At 37.6% G+C, this 20,691-nt stretch overlaps 2 protein-coding genes across 4 annotated transcripts; both read right to left on the bottom strand.

The window, feature by feature from the left end:
- Positions 1 to 391: 391 nt before the first annotated feature.
- LOC131931947 (uracil-DNA glycosylase-like) lies at positions 392 to 9,663 on the bottom strand. Its single transcript, XM_059288785.1, has 8 exons — positions 9,351 to 9,663; positions 7,311 to 7,559; positions 7,100 to 7,195; positions 6,938 to 6,992; positions 6,687 to 6,729; positions 6,453 to 6,541; positions 2,162 to 2,340; positions 392 to 773 (listed from the first exon to the last, which is right to left on the bottom strand). The coding sequence occupies exons 1-8, from the start codon at positions 9,522 to 9,524 to the stop codon at positions 606 to 608; spliced, it is 1,053 nt and encodes a 350-aa protein (XP_059144768.1). The 5' UTR covers positions 9,525 to 9,663; the 3' UTR covers positions 392 to 605.
- Positions 9,664 to 12,340: 2,677 nt separating this feature from the next.
- On the bottom strand, positions 12,341 to 20,095 carry LOC131931925 (E3 ubiquitin-protein ligase RNF103). Of its 3 annotated transcripts, XM_059288760.1 has the most exons (6): positions 19,926 to 20,095; positions 19,710 to 19,829; positions 18,491 to 18,806; positions 18,053 to 18,147; positions 17,650 to 17,804; positions 12,341 to 16,340 (listed from the first exon to the last, which is right to left on the bottom strand). In XM_059288760.1, the coding sequence occupies exons 3-6, from the start codon at positions 18,717 to 18,719 to the stop codon at positions 14,660 to 14,662; spliced, it is 2,160 nt and encodes a 719-aa protein (XP_059144743.1). In that variant the 5' UTR covers positions 18,720 to 18,806; positions 19,710 to 19,829; positions 19,926 to 20,095; the 3' UTR covers positions 12,341 to 14,659. The 3 variants fall into 3 exon arrangements, with proteins under 3 accessions (XP_059144743.1, XP_059144751.1, XP_059144757.1); XM_059288768.1 differs by having other exon boundaries at positions 19,723 to 20,095; XM_059288774.1 differs by lacking the exon at positions 19,710 to 19,829.
- Positions 20,096 to 20,691: the final 596 nt, after the last annotated feature.

Here is a 20,691-nt window from a genome sequence, read left to right as displayed (position 1 = left end):
ATCAGGGGTGGGGACAGATGTGTGTGGGTCATCATGAGTGGAGGACAGTTGTGTGTAGGTCATCAGGGGTGGGGACAGTTGTGTGTAGGTCATCAGGGGTGGGGACAGTTGTGTGTACACAGGTCATCAGGAGTGGGGACAGTTGTGTGTAGGTCATCAGGAGTGGGGACAGTTGTGTGTAGGTCATCAGGGGTGGGGACAGTTGTGTGTACACAGGTCATCAGGAGTGGGGACAGTTGTGTGTACACAGGTCATCAGGGGTGGGGACAGTTGTGTGTAGGTCATCAGGGGTGGGGACAGTTGTGTACACAGGTCATTAGGGGTGGGGACAGTTGTGTGTAGGTCGTCAGGGGGGGGGGGGGACAGTTGTGTGTAGGTCATCAGGGGTGGGGACAGTTGTGTGTACATAGGTCATCAGGGGTGGGGACAGGTGTGTGTAGGTCATCAGGAGTAGGGACAGTTGTGTGTAGGTCATCTGACTATGAGGTCAGACTATTTCAACATTTCTATACGTGGGGCATGTGTTAAATCATATATAAAAAGGTCAGACTGTTTCAACATTTCTATATGGGGGATATGTGTTTAATCATACATATGAGGTCAGCCTATTTCAAACTTTCCTCTTCCCTCTCTGGTAAGTGTGTCCAATCAATTTGAGATTTTCCTGCTGATGACAGCAATTCATTACACAGAGCAAAATGTCGGCAGCCCAGAAAGTCTCTGTGTGCTGAGAGTGGGGATGGATGAACACTCTTCAGAATGTGATGTTTTTTCTGTGGAGGTGAGAGCAAACAATGGTGCCAACACAGGTATTTTATTTCACAAGTCAACACCTTGGAGATTATGCTAATGGTGACAGAATAAAATATTTCAGGAACAAAACCAATGAGCATCAATAAACAACTGCTAACATGGACATTTCTGTACCCACACACATCTAACATGGACATTTCTGTACCCACACACACATCTAACATGGACATTTCTGTACCCACACACATGTCTAACATGGACATTTCTGTACCCACACACATCTAACATGGACATTTCTGTACCCACACACACATCTAACATGGACATTTCTGTACCCACACACATGTCTAACATTGACATTTCTGTACCCACACACACGTCTAACATGGACATTTCTGTACCCACACACACGTCTAACATGGACATTTTTGTACCCACACACATGTCTAACATGGACATTTCTGTACCCACACACATCTAACATGGACATTTCTGCACCCACACACATGTCTAACATGGACATTTTTGTACCCACACACACGTCTAACATGGACATTTCTGTACCCACACACATGTCTAACATGGACATTTCTGTACCCACACACATGTCTAACATGGACATTTCTGTACCCACACACATGTCTAACATGGACATTTCTGTACCCACACACATGTCTAACATGGACATTTCTGTACCCACACACATGTCTAACATGGACATTTCTGTACCCACACACATGTCTAACATGGACATTTCTGTACCCACACACATGTCTAACATGGACATTTCTGTACCCACACACATGTCTAACATGGACATTTCTGTACCCACACACACATCTAACTGGTGTGAAAATTTCTGTGCCAATGAACTGCCTTAATAATGGTGAGTTCCAATCAGGTGTTTCCATAGAAACACTAACTAGCCCAATCAGGTGTTACCATAGCAACACCAACTATCCCAATACAGCGACACCAACTGACCAAACATGAACTGTCCTGACCATTTCTTTATAGACCAACCAGGTATCTGTGCACCAACAATGTGGGAACAAAATTCTAGTCTACTAGTCTGGTAAAGAATTATAAACATTATTGTTCTGCATATGGCATGGTCAAATGGTAGAGCATATGGCTGCTAGCCTAAATGTTTGATATCTGTGAGTCACCAAGCTTTGATGACTTACGTTGGGGAAAGTAAAGGTGGCTGGGGAAAATGCTGACCACACTATTCCTTTAAATGCAGAGGTCAAGAAAAAACTATTTAATCTGCCAAAGTGATTGCTAGGTTGAAAGAAGAACTTGATGTAATTATCATTCTACTTAGCTATCACAACTTTTAGGTAAGTGATAGCCCCCTTTTTTTTTTACTGCTGGACAAAAAGGAAATAGTATAATGACTACTTACAGTATTGATACAAGCTCCTTTCTTGTGTGCATATGCCCCCCACAACATGAACACCAGGCCTGACAAGTTCAGGTTCAGCCACTGTATGACTGCGTCAGTAAACTTTTCCCAACCTTTATCAGCGTGGGAGTTGGCTTGAGATGCCCTCACTGTCAAACATGCATTGAGTAGCAGGACACCTGGGGGAACAAAGGTAAAAGCTATATACACCTGTCCATTTTATGTTGAGTAGCAGGACACCTGGGGGAACAAAGGTAAAAGCTATATACACCTGTCCATTTTATGTTGAGTAGCAGGACACCTGGGGGAACAAAGGTAAAAGCTATATACACCTGTCCATTTTACATGGAGTAGCAGGACACCTGGGGGAACAAAGGTAAAAGCTATATACACCTGTCTATTTTACATTGAGTAGCAGGACACCGGGGGGAACAAAGGTAAAAGCTATATACACCTGTCCATTTTACATTGAGTAGCAGGACACCTGGGGGAACAAAGGTAAAAGCTATATACACCTGTCCATTTTACATTGAGAAGCAAAACACCTAGAGAACATTGGTAAAAGCTATACATTGCACATTTTCACAAGAATAAACAACATTCTACATCTATATATATAAAGCAAAGTGGTCAAGTGCCCGATAGGGCACTTCCCGGCGCCGCAGGCGCGTCAAATTTGGCACGATGATGCCTTGGGGAGATAGAACACGAGGGCAGGTGACGGTTGGCCGAAAAGTCGACGGAGAGGGGGTCAAAACTGACCTCAACTGACCGGCGCCTTATATGGGCTATATTACGAAAAAAAAATTTCCTCCGACGACCCCCCTTGATATTTTGTGAGGTGGTAGGAGAACGCCTTGGGGTGTCACAAAAAACTCGCCATGTCCGGGAAAAATAGGGAAATGGGTCAAAACTGACCAGTCGTATTTCCCTATATAATCTTTGTATTTTATGGGAAAAACATAGGGTCATTTCCAATCGGATTTTAGGGCGCTTACCCTCTTTACATCTGGCTAAGTTTTGGCATGTTTATAGGTAAATGGCTTGGCCGTAGGGCAGAAATGTCGGTTTGACTCAAAGCACTCGACGAGGGCTAAAACGTGACCGCCAGTGAAATTCTCTTTATATGAGCTCTATTACGAAAAAAAATTTCCTCCGACGACCCCCCTTGAAATTTTGTGAGGTGGTAGGAGAACGCCTTGGGGTGTCACAAAAAACTCGGCATATCTGGAAAAACTTCGTAAAGGGGTCAAAACTGACCAGTTGTATTTCCCTATATAATCTTTGTATTTTATGGGAAAAACAGAGGGTCATTTCAACGCAGACTTTAGGGTACTTAAACTCAGTATATCTGGCTACTTTTTTGCATACTCTTAGGTAAATGGCTTGACCTTTAGGGGAAACTGTCGGTTTCAGTCAAAGCCCTCGACGAGGGCTAAAAAGTGACCGCGAGTGAAATTCTCTTTATATGAGCTCTATTATGAAAAAAAATTTCCTCCGACGACCCCCCTTGAAATTTTGTGAGGTGGTAGGAGAACGCCTTGGGGTGTCACAAAAAACTCGCCATGTCCGGGAAAAATAGGGAAATGGGTCAAAACTGACCAGTCGTATTTCCCTATATAATCTTTGTATTTTATGGGGAAAACAGAGGGTCATTTCAAAACGGATTTTAGGGCACTTACCCTATTTACATCTGGCTAAGTTTTGGCATGCTTATAGGTAAATGGCTTGGCCGTAGGGCGGACCTGTCGGTTTGACTCAAAGCACTCGATGAGGGCTAAAAAGTGACCGCGAGTGAAATTCTCTTTATATGAGCTCTATTACGAAAAAAAAATTCCTCCGACGACCCCCCTTGAAATTTTGTGAGGTGGTAGGAGAATGCCTTGGGGGTGTCACAAAAAACTCGCCATGTCCTGGAAAAATCGGGAAATGGGTCAAAACCGACCAGTCGTATTTCCCTATATAATATTTGTATTTTATGGCAAAAACAGGGAAATTTTAACACAATTTTTAGGTTACTTAACGTCTGTACATCATGCTAAGTTTTTGCATACACTACTATAGATGACTATGCCGTATGGAAAAACTGTTGGTCAGACTCAAAGCCCTCGACGAGGGCTAAAAGATGATCGTGAGTGAAATTCTCCTTATATGAGATATATATATATATAAATAGACGAACGATCCCCTTAATATTATATGACGTCGTAGACCAACCCTGGAAGTTAACAAAAAAAATTTATTCCCGTCGGAAACAGCCATTTTAGTCGTTAAATATGTTCATATACCGTAATTTCTTATATAAGCATAGCTACTGTTTGTAAAAAAAAAAGTAAACAAAGACTTACATCATACGTTCTTTTTTCAAGGGAGGTAACGTTTGTAAAATATTTATTTTTCAAATAATTGTATACTATTTTAAACAGAAACAGAAAATGACGAAGTATAGCATTTGTTTTAGTACAAAATTAAGTTGTTAATTCAGTTACATATCCTAATTAAATAAATAAATAAATTTCAAAAGGCAATGTAATATAAACTATGAGATATACTGTTCATGGGACCTGTGTAGTTCTAATTCCATTTTAGTTATACATTGCGTACTTTCCAATATTTCGCTGAGAACGGTATTTAAATGACAAAAAAAAAAACATTTTTTTTTTCTAAACTTAGCATTACTGTTTAAATTAAAGCACTCCACACCCAATTCATCGCTAAATAATTAAGTATTCAAATTCTCAAATGTTATTTAAAAATCTAAGCGAAGCTAGGCAGTATGCCTAGTTGGTTATATTGCCAAAGCAATATTTGATAAAACTACGCACTACAAAATCAGACTATGTTTTACTACCATGAAAACAAAATGTAATGTTTTTGTAACTTTTTTTAATATTACCTGCAGCATCTAACTGCTGGTTTCACTTTACAAGCAAAAATATTTAAATGTAACAGTAATTACATTGATTAGCTCAACAATATTTAAATATAACAGTGATTACATTGATTAGCTTTCCAATATCTATAATATAAGCGGGCTGGTAGTGTGTCAGTTTATCCGTCATCGATATAGATTTTGGAACCTTAAAAGTAAACACATCACATGTCGTGCTTTTACTTGCATCGCAGTGTCTTATTAAAATTAATAGAGAAGGGTTTCTTTACATAACAACTTAAATTTATTTTATAGTTGCCACTGTTTTTACTCTTTCGTAAAGTAAATATTAATTACACGTAAATGCTAAAACATATTAAACGGATCAATGTCAAATATCATTTTCATTTTGAAAAAGTGTATACATTTTAATAATAATAGGGTCGAAAAAACTAATTAATTAAACTGTTTTGTAATTTTGCCAAGGGAGGTAATTTAAAAATAAATTCAACTCACAGCTAATAAAAAAATGTGAATGCAAATTCTGCAGACGTGTAAGAGGACATTATTGTTGGAATATTATAATTAGCATAGATTGATGAAAGGCTATCTTTTATTTATTTTATTCACTGAACGTACTGTTTACTAATTTTAATCTTTAATCAACTATTCTGCACTATTATACACACGTCATCATGTTCATTAGGTGCGTAATGGTTTCAATCATAAAACTCTATTGTAAACTATTAAAATTTAAAGTACTGAAAAAAACACATGAATTGATAAAGTGCAATATGGTAGGTAAAACACGGATATTTTAAATACTGCCTTTTATTTATTTTATACACTGAGCACTGTTTAATAATTATTATTCTATCTTTCGGTTTGGGGACAAGCTGGGGGTTTTATAGTCATTCACTGAATCAGGGGCCTCCGTCGGCTCACGGATAGGGTGCGATTTGGCACCACCGACTAGACTGTGAGCACTATGCGTTTATGTTTGCATTTAAGTTGTGTTATGAGTGTTGTGTTTGTTTTTTCGTTTGTGTTTTTTTTTTTTGCGTTTACATTTGTGTTTGCATTGTGGTTGTGTTTTTATTTGCGTTTATTTTTTCTTTTGCAATTGTTTTTGTGTGTCCCGTTTGTTTTTGTTTTTGCATTGTATTTGTGTTTTCTTTTGTGTTGTGTTGGTACATTTAAAAAGGATTTAACGTTGCGGAGCAAGGGTATGCAGCTAGTTTTAATATAACAGTAATTACATGAATTAGCTCTAGAATATTAAAATATAACAGTAATCACCTTGATTAGCTCTACAATAATTAAAAAAAAACTAATCACCTTGATTAGCTCTACACTATTACAATACAACAGTAATCACCTTGAGTAGCTCTACAATATTTAAATAAAACCTGTTATCACCTTGATTAGCCCAACCAATGAGATTTCCATGACCTGGACGTTTGAAACCCTCTATGCTTGACTCCAGTTCCTTGAACATGTTTTCTAAACTGATCAAACAAAAAGTTGGAAACTAAAATGGGGAAAAAATTGCAGTAACTTTAACACACTATTCACAACTTTTGATAAAAGAACAACAAGTTTATGACAGATGAAAGATTCACAAGGTAGGAGAGAGAAAAAAACCTCACTTACCTAGGAGGTGGCTTTACCCCAGGTAAAACACTGAAGCACAAACCTGTGACAAATCAATTCAAGTAGTTAGTCATTTAACATTGGACAACGATGTATTCCTTAAAGCAAATTAATTAATCTTAAGACTATGTTCCCTTATAATGTCGCAGCACTCATTAATTCCCCCTTGAACTTTAAGCTACACTGCTAATAAAATAATCTCTGATGCTAAAGGTTCCCCGAAAAGTTGACCACAGCATTAATCAGTTTACCATGAGCTTGTCTGGGTCCATGGTAAGGATCTTGACCTATGATGACTACTTTTACCTGCAAGACATACACAACTGTAAGGCACTTGTGGGGTGAGGCATTACTGTAAGCATTTGAATGAGTAAACAACCCAAATCACATTTAAAGTAAAAAAAAGCAATTACTGAATCAATACGACATGTCCTAGTCCATGAAAAAACCTGTTCTGGTGGTGGGTAAACTGTGCCTTTCTTTCTTTCTTCAGCGATGAATGTACCAAGCTGAAACAAATAGGTTTGAGCAAAATAATAAAATCAAACACATTTTCAATTATATTTATTTAGATAATTAAAGTTGTTTGAATTATTTTTTAAAATTGAAAATGCTGAAAGACACCTTAATAAAGTATTCTTTAGAAAATTCAGGTTCTAATGCAGTGAACCATGAGTGGCCAACATTTTGGACCAGACCTCCTGTTTTCCCACCAATCAACTTCATCTTGGCAGCCAGTTTATTTTGCTCCACTCTTTTTCTATCATTTTCTGATAATTCCACAGGACAACTTTGCTTTTCAGAGCTCTCAGACAATTTGACTTTTTTCACTGCTGGTTCTTTAATTTCCTCTTCTTCAATTTGACCTTTAACCTGTGGAAAGTAAAATTAACTCTCTTAAATGAAAAGGTATTTTTTTGTCTGAATTATCATTAGGCTATTTCTATTTTATATTGTGTAACCAATGTTTCTATCAGACATATTTCTCTGATGGGGGGATGACACCCGTTAAAGTAGCCAATAATATATAGACTATATAAGATTTATTTCTTCTATCTATTTCAGGGTGAATGTTTAGATATGGTTAGGGCAGAATGGAGAGAAAGACATGCTGGGGGGGGGGGGGGAACCTCTTTCCCCCCCCCCCCCCCCCCCCCCCCCCAGATTTAATCTATAATAATAGTTTCGCTGTCTGTCAAGAACGCTCTGTCTGACAAGAACGCTCTGTCTGACAAGAACGCTCTAGAGAAAACACAAGCAAAATAAAAACATGCATAGTAATTCGAAAAACGAAGTATGACGTCGACACATTTAGCGCACAGAGTAGAAAATAATCTCACAGTAATATAATGACGTCATTGATTCTGGCGTAAATATTGAATAAAGAGGACATGTTGTCTAATCTAAGTGGTTTGCGTGAAGAGTTTCTTGCATACAATTCTTCGGGTAGGGGCGAAGCCCCACCCCCCGCGTAAGAACGTCTGAGCCCCTCCCCCTCCCCAACTCAAAAGAAATTTCCTCATCGATACTCTATAATAAAATTACCGCCTAATTAATGTGTCTAATCTAAAAAGTGGTTTTCTTGCAATGGGACGGTAGACATGATTTTTTTTGGGGGGGGGGGGGGGGGTGGAGGGGTTGGGGGGGGGGTGTGTGTGTGGGGGGGTGGTGTGTGTGGGTGGGGGGGGGTGTGTGTGGGGGGGTGGTGTGTGTGGGTGGGGGGGGGGTGTGGGGGGGGTGGGTTGGTTTCAGTGTTTCTTTCAGACTTTTTCCTCCCCGGAGAGGGGTGGGGGGTACTTGAAATTTTCGGGGGCGGGGGTAGAATTTTCTGGGAGGGGGCGGACACTGGAAAAAGTATATAATTATATTTCGTTGAATGGGACGGTAGACATGTTTTTTTTGGGGGTGGGGGGTGGTGGAGGGGTGGGGGTGGGGGTGGTGTGTGGGGGGGTGGGGTGGGGGGTGGGGGGTTGGGGGGTGGGTTGGTTTCAGTGTTTCTTTCAGACTTTTTCCTCCCCGGAGAGGGGTGGGGGTACTTGAAATTTTTGGGGGCGGGGATAGAATTTTCTGGGAGGGGGCGGACACTGGAAAAAGTATATAATTATATTTCGTTGAATGGGACGGTAGACATGTTTTTTTTTGGGGGGGGGGGGGGGGGGGGGGGGGGGGTTGGGGGGCGGTGTGTGGAGGGGGTGGTGTGTGGGGGGTGAGGGGTGGGGGTGGGGGTGGTGGGGGGTGGGGGTGAGGGGTGGGGGTGGGGGTGGTGGGGGGTGGGGGTGGGGGTGGTGGGGGGTGGGGGGTGGGGGTGGTGTGTGGGGGTGGGGGTGGTGTGTGGGGTGGTGGGTTGGTTTTAGTTTAGAGAAAAGAGACAGCACTATCAGCCTAGCGCCCGTTGTACCCTTCCTCAACGGGCCATTTTTCTCGTAAATATAGAATTATCATTTTGTTATTTTGAGCACCTTGGGGCATAGTGATATTTTGTTAGGAACTTTCACTTTCCTCAGTGATAAGTACTAAAGTAGATCTATGATGGTAGATAATTAAGTAGAAATCTAGGGCAAGCACTACTCTAGTCTACACTAAACACTTTGACAGTAACTACAACTCTATAATAATTACTAATAATTAGATCTAGACTAGATCTAGATAGATCTAGTAAGTTACCTTTTTATCTGTATTTTCATTACTAGAATTTGGACATGTGTTTTTGTCTTGAAAAGCGGGCGCAGCTGATGGTGAATGACGAAAGAATGATGATATTTTTGTTTGAGAAGGCATCGTTTTCAGTGATTTTCGGTATCTTGCTGATAACAATCTTGCAAAGAATAAAAATACCATTTGGTGACGGTGAAGTAAAAAGTCGTCTAGAATCTAGACTTAGAATGTAGATCTTAGATCTGAGCAGTTGAGTAAGGTAAGAGATCTCTTTGTCTTTGATAAGAAGTTATTCTCAATCGCTTCACTAGATCTAGATTTCCTAAATTTTCCTAGGCCTATCTAGAAACCTAATTGAAAATTATAATAATATTTATAAAATATGATTATTAGTCTGTGTGATTAACTTGACTTAGTAGTAGGCTTAGTCTTGGGTCATAACCCGTGGGGCTAGATTCTGGAGTCTAGAGAAAGGCTAGAGTCTAGATCTTGTCTTACTACAACTATCTAGATCTAGAGATCTAGCAGAAATCACATTTCCCGCGAAATCGTTAGCCTACCTAAAGCGGGAGTGATCTCCCCTATGCCATAAACTTTCTCGTATATTTTTAGCGCAATTTCCATACTGGGATTGCGATTATTTATTCGTTATTTCTGGATGGATGGATGAATGAAAGGATGTGTGTCCGCAGCTTTACCGCAGTTTAAGTCATATCTCCTCCTCAACAAAGTAATATCGAGGACTAGTTCCAAAAGCAAATATGTTAAGCAAGTTCCGAGGATGATTGTGGGCCAAAAAAATTCCCGGAATTCCTTCCTGGATTTCCCGGAAAAGTAAAAAAAAACTCGAAAAAAATGCAGTTTTTTGCCCATATCTCGGCAACCAAACCACTTAGCGACTTGAAACATTTACCAATCGATTCCTGCCATAATTTAGAACAATATTGCCGAAGAAAGTTTTCAAAAATATCCTTTCGTTCGGTCACAATTTTTTTAAAAAAATTACATAAACACCTACAAACCGATCGTCCTCCTAGCTTGAACGCACCCCAGCATTATACGTCTTGTGTTTTGTCCCCGTGTGTGCTTTACGCTACGACAGTTCTATTTTTAGATAACATATGGAAATTGCGCTTAAATTGTCACTAGACTTTTTATTAATTTGTTTTTTACAGTATAGGGCTGGTAAGTAGGCCACCGACCAGTTCTATGGCTCATGCAGGTTTTATTGAGCCGTAGAACTGGTTGATGACCTACTTACCAGCCCTGTACAGAAAGTCTTGTAATCGTGTAAAAAAAAATCTAGATTTTTGCAATCTTGACCGTATGTGTGTCTGTGTGTGTGTTGTCTGTAAACACGATAACTTGAGTACCGTTAGAGCTAGGTTGATGAAATTTGATATATAAGTATTATATCAAAATCATAGATCCGTATCAACTTTTGAGCGATTTCCGATAACCAAAAGTGGAACTTTTTCTACTTTCAATTTTTCAAAAGCCTATAACTTGAATACTATTTCAGACAGATAAATGAAATTTCACATGTAAAAGATCTAATTCTCTGCCTTCTGTCAAATTTTGAGTGATTTCCGATTTCTCAAAAAATGCATGTGAATTTATAAAATACTAATAATATTCCGCACTATTATGCACATTTTATTAGGCATTCACTTGGTGTGAAATTATTTTTTTCTACGAGATTTCATTCAATTTATAAAGTTTAAGTATTAAAATGGATTAAAAATCATGTCTATATCTCGAGTTGCCATCCCCTATTGTTTCATATAAGAATATTTGAGAAAATTTAGGGGAGATCACTCCCGGTTTATTATTATAATTATAAATAGAATCGCATTAAAAAAAGGTATTAATAAAGTTTTAAAATGCTAATTAAGCATCTAATAATTTCTAATGAAGTCACATTTTTGTCACAGTTCATTGTCATCGAATCTTGACCTACGTAAAATGTTTAAAAGAAATCGATTTGGTAGAAATTATCTTTTTTTTAAGAAAACGGAAATAATGTACATTTTGCCAAATAGCGTGAATTTGTGCACACCTTATTTATTAGGTATGTTGTCACCCCAATCTGGTCATTGATTGACAAATCAGTTATTGAAAATATTCAACTAAAATTTTTTTTTTCTCTGTAAATTTTGCAGCTGGTGTCATTCCCCCCCCCCCCCCCCGAGTTATAGCTTTAATGTTCACAGTTAATAGTAAAGTTGTTTATGTATAGTTTGTTATTAATACAACTGGATGTAGCATTGTTTTCTCTATAGTTAGAAGGTTTATGTCACGGTGTCACCCGGGTGTGGTATGCCCGTCCCCCCCCCCAACTTGCGACGCCTCTGTATGTGTGTGTGTGTGTGTGCGTGTATATATATATATATATATATATATATATATATATATATATATATATATATATATATATATATATATATATATATATATATATATATATATATATATATATATATATATATATATATATATATATATATATATATATATTAGGGTATCCTTTGTGATTATGGAAGAATAAAAATTCAAGGACAAGTGTCATATCATTTTATTCTACAGTGACATTTTTTGTGTCGGGGTAAGGTCCTGAGTGGCGAGGTAATTGACAGTGAGAGAGGTTAAATATGGCTTTTTGGCAAGAACATTAGCTACGGAACTCCCCGCAAATACCCTGTCAGAAACAGCTGGACACAATCCACTAGATACAAATTTATTATTTAAGTTTTTCTTCTCATTCCAAGGAAGAACTTAAAAATTGTTTTATGTCTATAAATTTAATATTTAAACATACTTTTAATAAACTTTCAAATAGATTAGTTGAGGGCTGATCTTTAGGATTGGTATGTGTTTTTTTTTAACTTTTATTTCCTAATGTTCAAGAACAATATTTTTTTCTGCCTATTAATTCAATTAGCTAGCATGAATATTGAACAGTACATGTGGATTTAATTAAAACTCAACAAGATTAATCTGTTCAAGTTCAATGTTTTTAGATGAAAGTAAATTTATTAATAGTAACTGCTAACCTATTTTTATAAATGAAAAGGAATACTATTTACTGCTTTTTATTACTTAAAGGTAATACAAGATTTTTAAGAGAGAATGTACCATAGCAAAAAAAAAAATCATCCCAAAAGTAAAAAAACAAATATTTTTAAATTAAAAGAATTATTAACCTTTTCTTGGTTTTACAAATTAAAAAAATCTAAAAATAAATATTTTAAAAATTCACTGAAAGAGTTTTACATATGACGAGCTTAATTAAATTAAGCCATTTACTCCTATTACTTCAAATTGATCTTTACTGTTATGTGTTTTATAAATAGTTTTGACAAGTTAGGACTTGCATTGCTGATTTGTTTGAAGATCAAGAATTCAATCATTCAAGTGCAATTAGTATTTTGGTCAATTTGATCTTATGTAATAATAAATAGTTATTTATGTACATCAGACAGTCAAGATCAAATATCTTGTATAGAACTAATATTATTTTTTTTTTCTTAAATAAAATGTATGCTAATATCATTCAACAGTAAAAAAATTTAAAGACAAATTTACAAAACCATTTTAGAAATAAATCACCCTCACATACAAATTAGAAGACAAATTTACAAAACCATTTTAGAAATAAATCGCCCTCACATACAAATTATTATTACAAATATTTAAAAAAACAAGCCATGAACTAATTATTATGAATTCACTTGTAAGAATATAATTTTTAATTGTAAAACAAAACAAGGAAAAAAACGGTTTTAAACTGTTCAAAAATGAACTTAGGAGTTTTCCACAAATCACTCCCAAACTTTAGTGAGGATGCTTGAAATTGGGAAAGGGATGAGTTTCACTTTTTAAAAGACTGGTTGTAAATTTGCTTTTTTGTTTTGATTTGGGCAAGTAAAGACATTTTTTTAAACCATGACGTTGTTTGTGGATGACCCCATAGACCAACTGCTCTTTCTTTATAGGTAGAAAAGTAAGAAAAAGTGATCAAGAAAGTTTTTAAGGCAGTTGTCAGGAAAATGATCCAATTCATGGGTGAAGTTAGAGTGTGAGTAGGGTGGGGGCTTTAATTTTTTTGGAAAAAAATAACCTGACCTATCAAAAGTTAACAAATATTTGTAATTTTAATATCAAATATAAATAAAATGTTTTGTTTTGTGTGACTATGTGCAGATCTCAGGAAGGATATGGGGCCTTAGCCTACTCTCCCACATGTATTATATCTCCAGCAACTCCCCCCTCCCCCACCAAAAGCTGGATTCTGCCTGTATATATTCTCTACACAAGAGATATAATAGCTCAAAATGATATGTGAAAACAGCCTCAAACCCTAGTGGCCTACTTTTTTTCTCAAACCCTAAGACTAGTGGCCTAATTTTTCTTCTGTCTAATACAAATTAAGGTTTTCTTAAAGATATTTTCTTCGCTTGTATAAAAGCATATGCACAACAAAGATTTTATAACACAGGAAACAAAAAATAAAACTTCAACTAATAAAAAGCCTTCAATAGAATACTGTTAAATGTACACATATTTATGTTTTAGAGTAAGTTTTAGAGGGTAACTTGTATTTTTAGGGTGATAACTACTTGGAACCTGGAGTATACTGAGACTTTTGCAGGCAGAAAAATCTGTTTACATGATTTGACATGTTATTTTCTTTAGTACAGTATGTAAATACAACATACAGTGTGTAACAACATATTGTTTGTGTGTAAATATAACATCTGAGTGTGTTTAAATACATCTGAGTGTATAAATACCACATTGTGTTTCAAAACTGTTACTGTAGAGCAAAGCTAAGTTTAAACAGGAAAAGAATCGTAACTTAATTTGTCTTAAAATAATATTTCAAATTTAAACAAGTCATCAATATATTGCTTATATATATCACCAGATTTGAGATTTCAAGTTTAGATCACAATTGATAAGCCAAAGGTAAGGATCACAATCCAAAGGTAAGGATCACAATCCAAAGGTAAGGATCACAAGCCAAAGGTAAGGATCACAAGCCAAAGGTAAGGATCACAAGCCAAAGGTAAGGATCACAAGCCAAAGGTAAGGATCACAAGCCAAAGGTAAGGATCACAAGCCAAAGGTAAGGATCACAAGCCAAAGGTAAGGATCACAAGCCAAAGGTAAGGATCACAAGCCAAAGGTAAGGATCACAAGCCAAAGGTAAGGATCACAAGCCAAAGGTAAGGATCACAAGCCAAAGGTAAGGATCACAAGCCAAAGGTAAGGATCACAAGCCAAAGGTAAGGATCACAAGCCAAAGGTATGAATAACTATGAACAGAGTGGCTGCGGGCGCAGTTTAAATGAAGGCCAGCGACACATAGGGCAAAAATGTTTTTCTCTGTTGAGCCACGAGATGATGCAGGTCTCATGGAAGACATGCGCACAGGGCAGGCCACACAGGACAGTGTTGGGAGCAAACTCATCCAGGCAGATGACACACTGGTGAGTCAGCAGGAAGCCAGGGGGGAAGCCATACGTTGCTGTAGAGAATGGAATGGTTAATGTGTCCGGGGCTGACTTGGTCTGGGTAGGTGTCGCACCTGGCTCAAGTTTGTTAGGGTCCGCAGACACAGAAGGGGTGGTGTGTGATGAACAATGGGCCTGACCCCTCCACTCTGATTTCCCATGACCGTTGTGTTGAGGTAACCTTTCATTAGAGCAAGTTTGTATGCCACTTTCCTGTAGAGTCAAATGGTCTTTAGGAAGGTCAGCTGAGTAAGGAAGTGCTGTAGAAACTCTACTGTAGGGTTTCTGTGCCCCTCCTGCTGACCCCTTGTTTGGAGCTGTAGGGCAGCAATCCTCCGCAGCAAGGCATGGCTTGTGTGTGTCATCTGGTAGTTGGATGTTTGCTGCCACCAGGTCTGCCATCAAGGCAGGGCGGTACGGCCAGGTCTGCAGGTACTTGATATACTCTGACGACACTGGAGGCTGCAGCCAAAGTGAAGGCTGAGACAACTGGGAGCCAAAAATATCCAACCCACCCATAAAGTCATAGCCACGTAACCTCATAGGCTCAAGGAAATCATTAGGGCGGAGGTACGTTAGAGTTCTCATTTGGGTAAAATTGAACCAGTCATCTTCTTCCTCTTCTGCTCTGTATTTTCTGCACAAGATAGTGACAACTACCAAATACAGCATAAAGGTTGTGTATACAATATGGGGATGACTAACAAAGAAATTATAATCCCCTCTTAGAAGAGTTCCTAAAGATGAAGTGCTAAAGAGACGTTCAAGTTTGAGTGCCACCATAGGCACTCTATCCAAATAAGGCATCTGGAATAAGCCAATGAGAGGGAGCCACAGCATGATGACCACTATATTATACTTAAACATGCACCAAATCAACTTGCCAAACCTCTTACAACAGCTGCAGTTACAAACAAACAGTTCAAACCATGACATCACATTGGCCACACAAAAGCTGACAATAAACACGTCGTTCAGACAGGGATACAGAAATTTGAGAAACTGCTCCATGCTGATGAAAGAATACTGTTCTCCAAATTCACCTCCATATCTGTAGGCTTTCTCTGCACAGTAAATCACATATGCTGGCAGTTTGTCAATTTTTTCTTCTCTTAATGCATGTTTCCACTGATCATGGATTTCATCATTGGGGAGGCTAACGATCCCAAATTTGACGCGGCCTGGAAATTTAACAGTGAGCGCTGAGTAAAAGAGAGGAGCAGATCTGGCCCGGGTAAATAAAACAGCTCGGACTTGAGGCTCTAGCGTGTTGCTGGAGAAGTTCTTCCACTGGCCCTCAAACATGGACGGGTGCAGCAGCTGCACTACCTTCTCATCCAGTTTGTCACGCAGCCAGCCTAGCAGAGCACTCTCTTTGACTGAGCCAGAGTAGTTGTACATTGCCACATTGGCTTTCTTTTCAAACTGACTGGGCAGTGCCAGGAGTAAAAATGGAGAGTGCCATCCCTTCAGGTTGCAATATCTAAAAAAATATTTTAATATATTAATTATGTAATCAATGGCAAAAAAATCTGTAAAATCTCCAAAAAGTGACTACTTAATTAACTGCAATAAAATTTTGGTAAATTTAAAAGTATTTTTATTGTGGGTCGTCTTCATACTACTCATCCTCCTTGAAATGTGTGATAAAATGAGGTTGCATTTTAAAAAGTAATGTTAGAAACTGGACTTACAGGATTAATTTGCATTTTCAAAAGATACATTTTTAGTAAATGGTAAAACAAATTGATGCATATATGGTGACAGAGCTAAGTAAATATTTTGGAAGGAAATTTTTAATAAACAAGAGCTAAACTCTTGAGGGATATGAGTTATGTTATTTTAGGTGGGCAAGGGTTCTAACTTTTTTGAGACCATGATGGGAAGGGGAGTTGCAACTCTTTAGTCAGTCAACATATTAAATATTAATTAAGAGAGAACGAATGACTATAAATTATGAACAATATTAAACGGTGACTTCCAACCCAAACTTAACAATACTCCCTTTAAAATTTTTAGGTGACTTTCAACCCAAACTTAACAATACTCCATTTAAAAATTAACTTCAATGAGGTAAAAACATAATACAATAAGATGTCCAGCTTAAACATCAAGTTTGGAGAACACTTTCATTATTAGAGATTTACAAGACTAGTTTCTGAAACCATAGATCTCATGGGTCAAGCAGGAACTGACCCCTGGTCTAGTGATCAGATAAATTGATCTCATGGGTCAAGCAGGAACTGACCCCTGGTCTAGTGATCAGATAAATTGATCTCATGGGTCAAGCAGGAACTGGTCTAGTGATCAGATAAATTGATCTCATGGGTCAAGCAGGAACTGACCCCTGGTCTAGTGATCAGATAAATTGATCTCATGGGTCAAGCAGGAACTGGTCTAGTGATCAGATAAATTGATCTCATGGGTCAAGCAGGAACTGACCCCTGGTCTAGTGATCAGATAAATTGATCTCATGGGTCAAGCAGGAACTGGTCTAGTGATCAGATAAATTGATCTCATGGGTCAAGCAGGAACTGACCCCTGGTCTAGTGAGCTGATAAATTGATCTCATGGGTCAAGCAGGAACTGGTCTAGTGATCAGATAAATTGATCTCATGGGTCAAGCAGGAACTGACCCCTGGTCTAGTGAGCTGATAAATTGATCTCATGGGTCAAGCAGGAACTGACCCCTGGTCTAGTGATTAGATAAATTGATCTCATGGGTCAAGCAGGAACTGACCCCTGGTCTAGTGATCAGGTAAATTGATCTCATGGGTCAAGCAGGAACTTACCCCTGGTCTAGTGAACAGTCCAGCAGTCCAGTTCGAACACCAAACTTGGAAACTTTGAGACGAATTGTTTTCCACCGGTCCTCACTGATGACTGGGTGGTGATTAGCATGAGAGACTATCTGAACCAGCCAAACACTGTCTTTAGCATCCTCTACCTGGACACCACAAGACATACACATGATAGCATTCAATACTTTTTACACACCACAAGACATACACATGATAGCATTCAATGGTTCAGTGTGATCATTCTAGTCAGGGTAGAGTGGTTCAGTGTGATCATTCTAGTCAGGGTAGAGTGGTTCAGTGTGATTATTCTACAGTCAGGGTAGAGCTGTTCAGTGTGATCATTCTAGTCAGGGTAGAGTGGTTCAGTGTGATAATGTCTAAAAGTTGTTCTTACTTGCTCTATGAAATGAGAACCTGAAGTGAAATTTGTGTCTGTAGACAGAGTCCTATCTTCCTGGGCTAACTCGGCTTCCTCAGCACTCACTTGTCCTGTAGAGAGTGGATATCTCATTCAAAGATTCAGTTAAACTGTTTGGACTACACATCTGATATTCTTTCATGATTGTACTCTTACATTCAGAACAATAAAATTATTTATTTATCTTAATATTTAGGCTTACCTTTTCTCCCACATTAAAAAATAGTTATTCCAAGTACTTTTTCAACTCAAAAGTAAAATATCTTATTGACATGGTGGGACAACTTTTACAAAAATGCCAATCAAAGATGCATGTTAAATAATAGTTTAACCACTGTAGCTAGCAAAAATACTAGCAATAAAGTTTGCTAATAAAATACCTCACCATTCTTGTTAAGCAATAAAAATAAATACCTGAGGCTTCCACAAGGGAAGAAAGTTCTGATTTCTCTAAAACACCCTCATAGCTGACACCCCTCTGTTCAAGAAGTGCCTTCAGCTTAGCCACAGAGAGAAGCATGGGGTCCAGAAACTGCCTTGAGAGTGTCCCACTCAACTCACACCAAGAAATGGCATCAAGTACCCGAGAAAGAATGAAAAGCAAAGTGATATAAATCAGGAGCAAACACAATTTCAGCCACATTTCTATTCAGAATTATGCCTGCTTTACAATGTGAGAAGTGAAAAACAGAAAAGATCCGAGAATGTCATGTAGCAGTAGGGCAAACACCTGAAATTAAAAAAAAATAAAAAATTATTGAATCATTCTGATAAGAATAGGTGTCTAATAAATAAGAAATGGATCTAGTTTTTTGAGTGAAAGAATTGTGCAGCACTTCAATTCCTTGGAGAAATTATGTGCTGCAAAAGTGTTGGTCAAAAAACGTATTTACAATATTTCTGGAACAACTAACACTTTGATTTTTACTATTAGGTTTTGTTACTACTGCTAATTAGTAGAAGTTAGGCCTAAAAGTCATGAAAGAAAATAAAAGTCTAGTTTAAAAAATAGCCATGCCCAAGGTATAGCAATAGAATAGAAAGACTACTTTGGAGAGACTGTGATGGACACTAACCCAAATAAATGTGGGTAATCATGTTAAAATTTAAACAGCAGTGTTTGCGATCAAGGTTTGCTATACAAACAGCTGCCATCAGTAAATTAGAGTGGTTTCCCTTGAATCTCTAACTATAATTTTACTAAAAAACTTAAGATGGCTGCTTAGTAAATGAGCTTGGTAGCATCTGATGAAAACGTCGCTAGGCCTAATCTTTATATATTACTGGAATGTTTTAATAAATTTGCTTAAAAACATGTACATGAATGAAACTTTCAAACATTTTCATAACTTTCAAAACATAAATCCTCCTATAAATGAGAAATGATTATTAAAATTTAATGAGTCACTTCTTTTTTCACATTACTAATCACTGCCAATTTTACATACCTAAACCGATAGATTACCTAAATATTCTAAATAATTAAATTTGATATAGATTCTATCATTCATAATCATAACATTAACATGAGAGTAAGTCTTTTTCTTTTATTATTATTTATTCATCTAGATCTTGGAATCTAGGCCTAATAAGTAAACTTTAGCAAGATCTAAAAATTAGTTAAATAAATTACTTTGTTAAATTACTTGACATTAGGTAGAGTACTCAAAGTACTGGAGTCCTAGATTTCTTCTACACTCTTGCTGCATGTGCATCAGGCATCATTAGTCATTAGTAACGTGAATCACACTGTCTGTGAATTATTATGAATATGTGATTTTGAGTGGTGATCGGTGATACGTTTCACGTTTGCGAAAATTCATAATTTACTGTCGAAAATGTAGCTTACTGCTTTGTTGTATCTAGTCTACATGTAGTAGTATTAGCACGGTGTGTTTAGATTCTATATCTGTAGATCTAAATCTAGAACTGTGTTATATTGTATTGTTATGATTCTTTTGATGGACTTCGACGTCGACCTACCCAGACGGAAGTGATTGTTTACATCTAGATCATGTGACCAAACAAGGGCTTATCACTATAAAAGACATAGGGCCTAGGCCTACATCTAAAATCTAAATTATATCTACATCCTTGCCGACTGGACTAGAGAAGCTGGTTTATTTTATTTTGTTATGTTTTAATACTCATGTTAATTTGAAAATAAAAGTAGCTCATTGGCCATTTTAAAGAGATACTTGTTGTTATTATAGTTTACTACGTTTTGTTTGTTGGCTGAGTTGCCATATTGACAAATTACTTCCCTAGTTGAATAATTTTTTTAGCAACACTTGCCGGTATACATTTTCAAATATATATATATATATGTTACGGTCAAAGCCCGAAGTGCGGCCAAAGCGCGGATTGGCCGGCCAATGCGCGCATTGACCGGCTCTCTTGGCCAAAGCCCGAAGAACTTAGCACTAAGATCGTATTTCGTACATTGGCCGGCCTATGCGCGCACTGGCCGGGATGTCTTGGCCAATGTTCTAACTAGACTAAGTTGTGATCGCGTTTTCATTATTCTGGGTGCGGTTTCATTGTGAGCAACGTATTGTTTAGCTCTTGTTTGTATAGCACTCTATATGCAAGGCGACTAAACAAATATGATGTTA

Source organism: Physella acuta, unplaced genomic scaffold, assembly GCF_028476545.2.
Source record: "Physella acuta isolate Inbredline_101_S28 unplaced genomic scaffold, ASM2847654v3 ptg000105l, whole genome shotgun sequence".
Taxonomy (NCBI): Eukaryota; Metazoa; Mollusca; class Gastropoda; family Physidae; genus Physella; species Physella acuta.
This window is presented reverse-complemented; position numbering and strand designations above follow the sequence as displayed.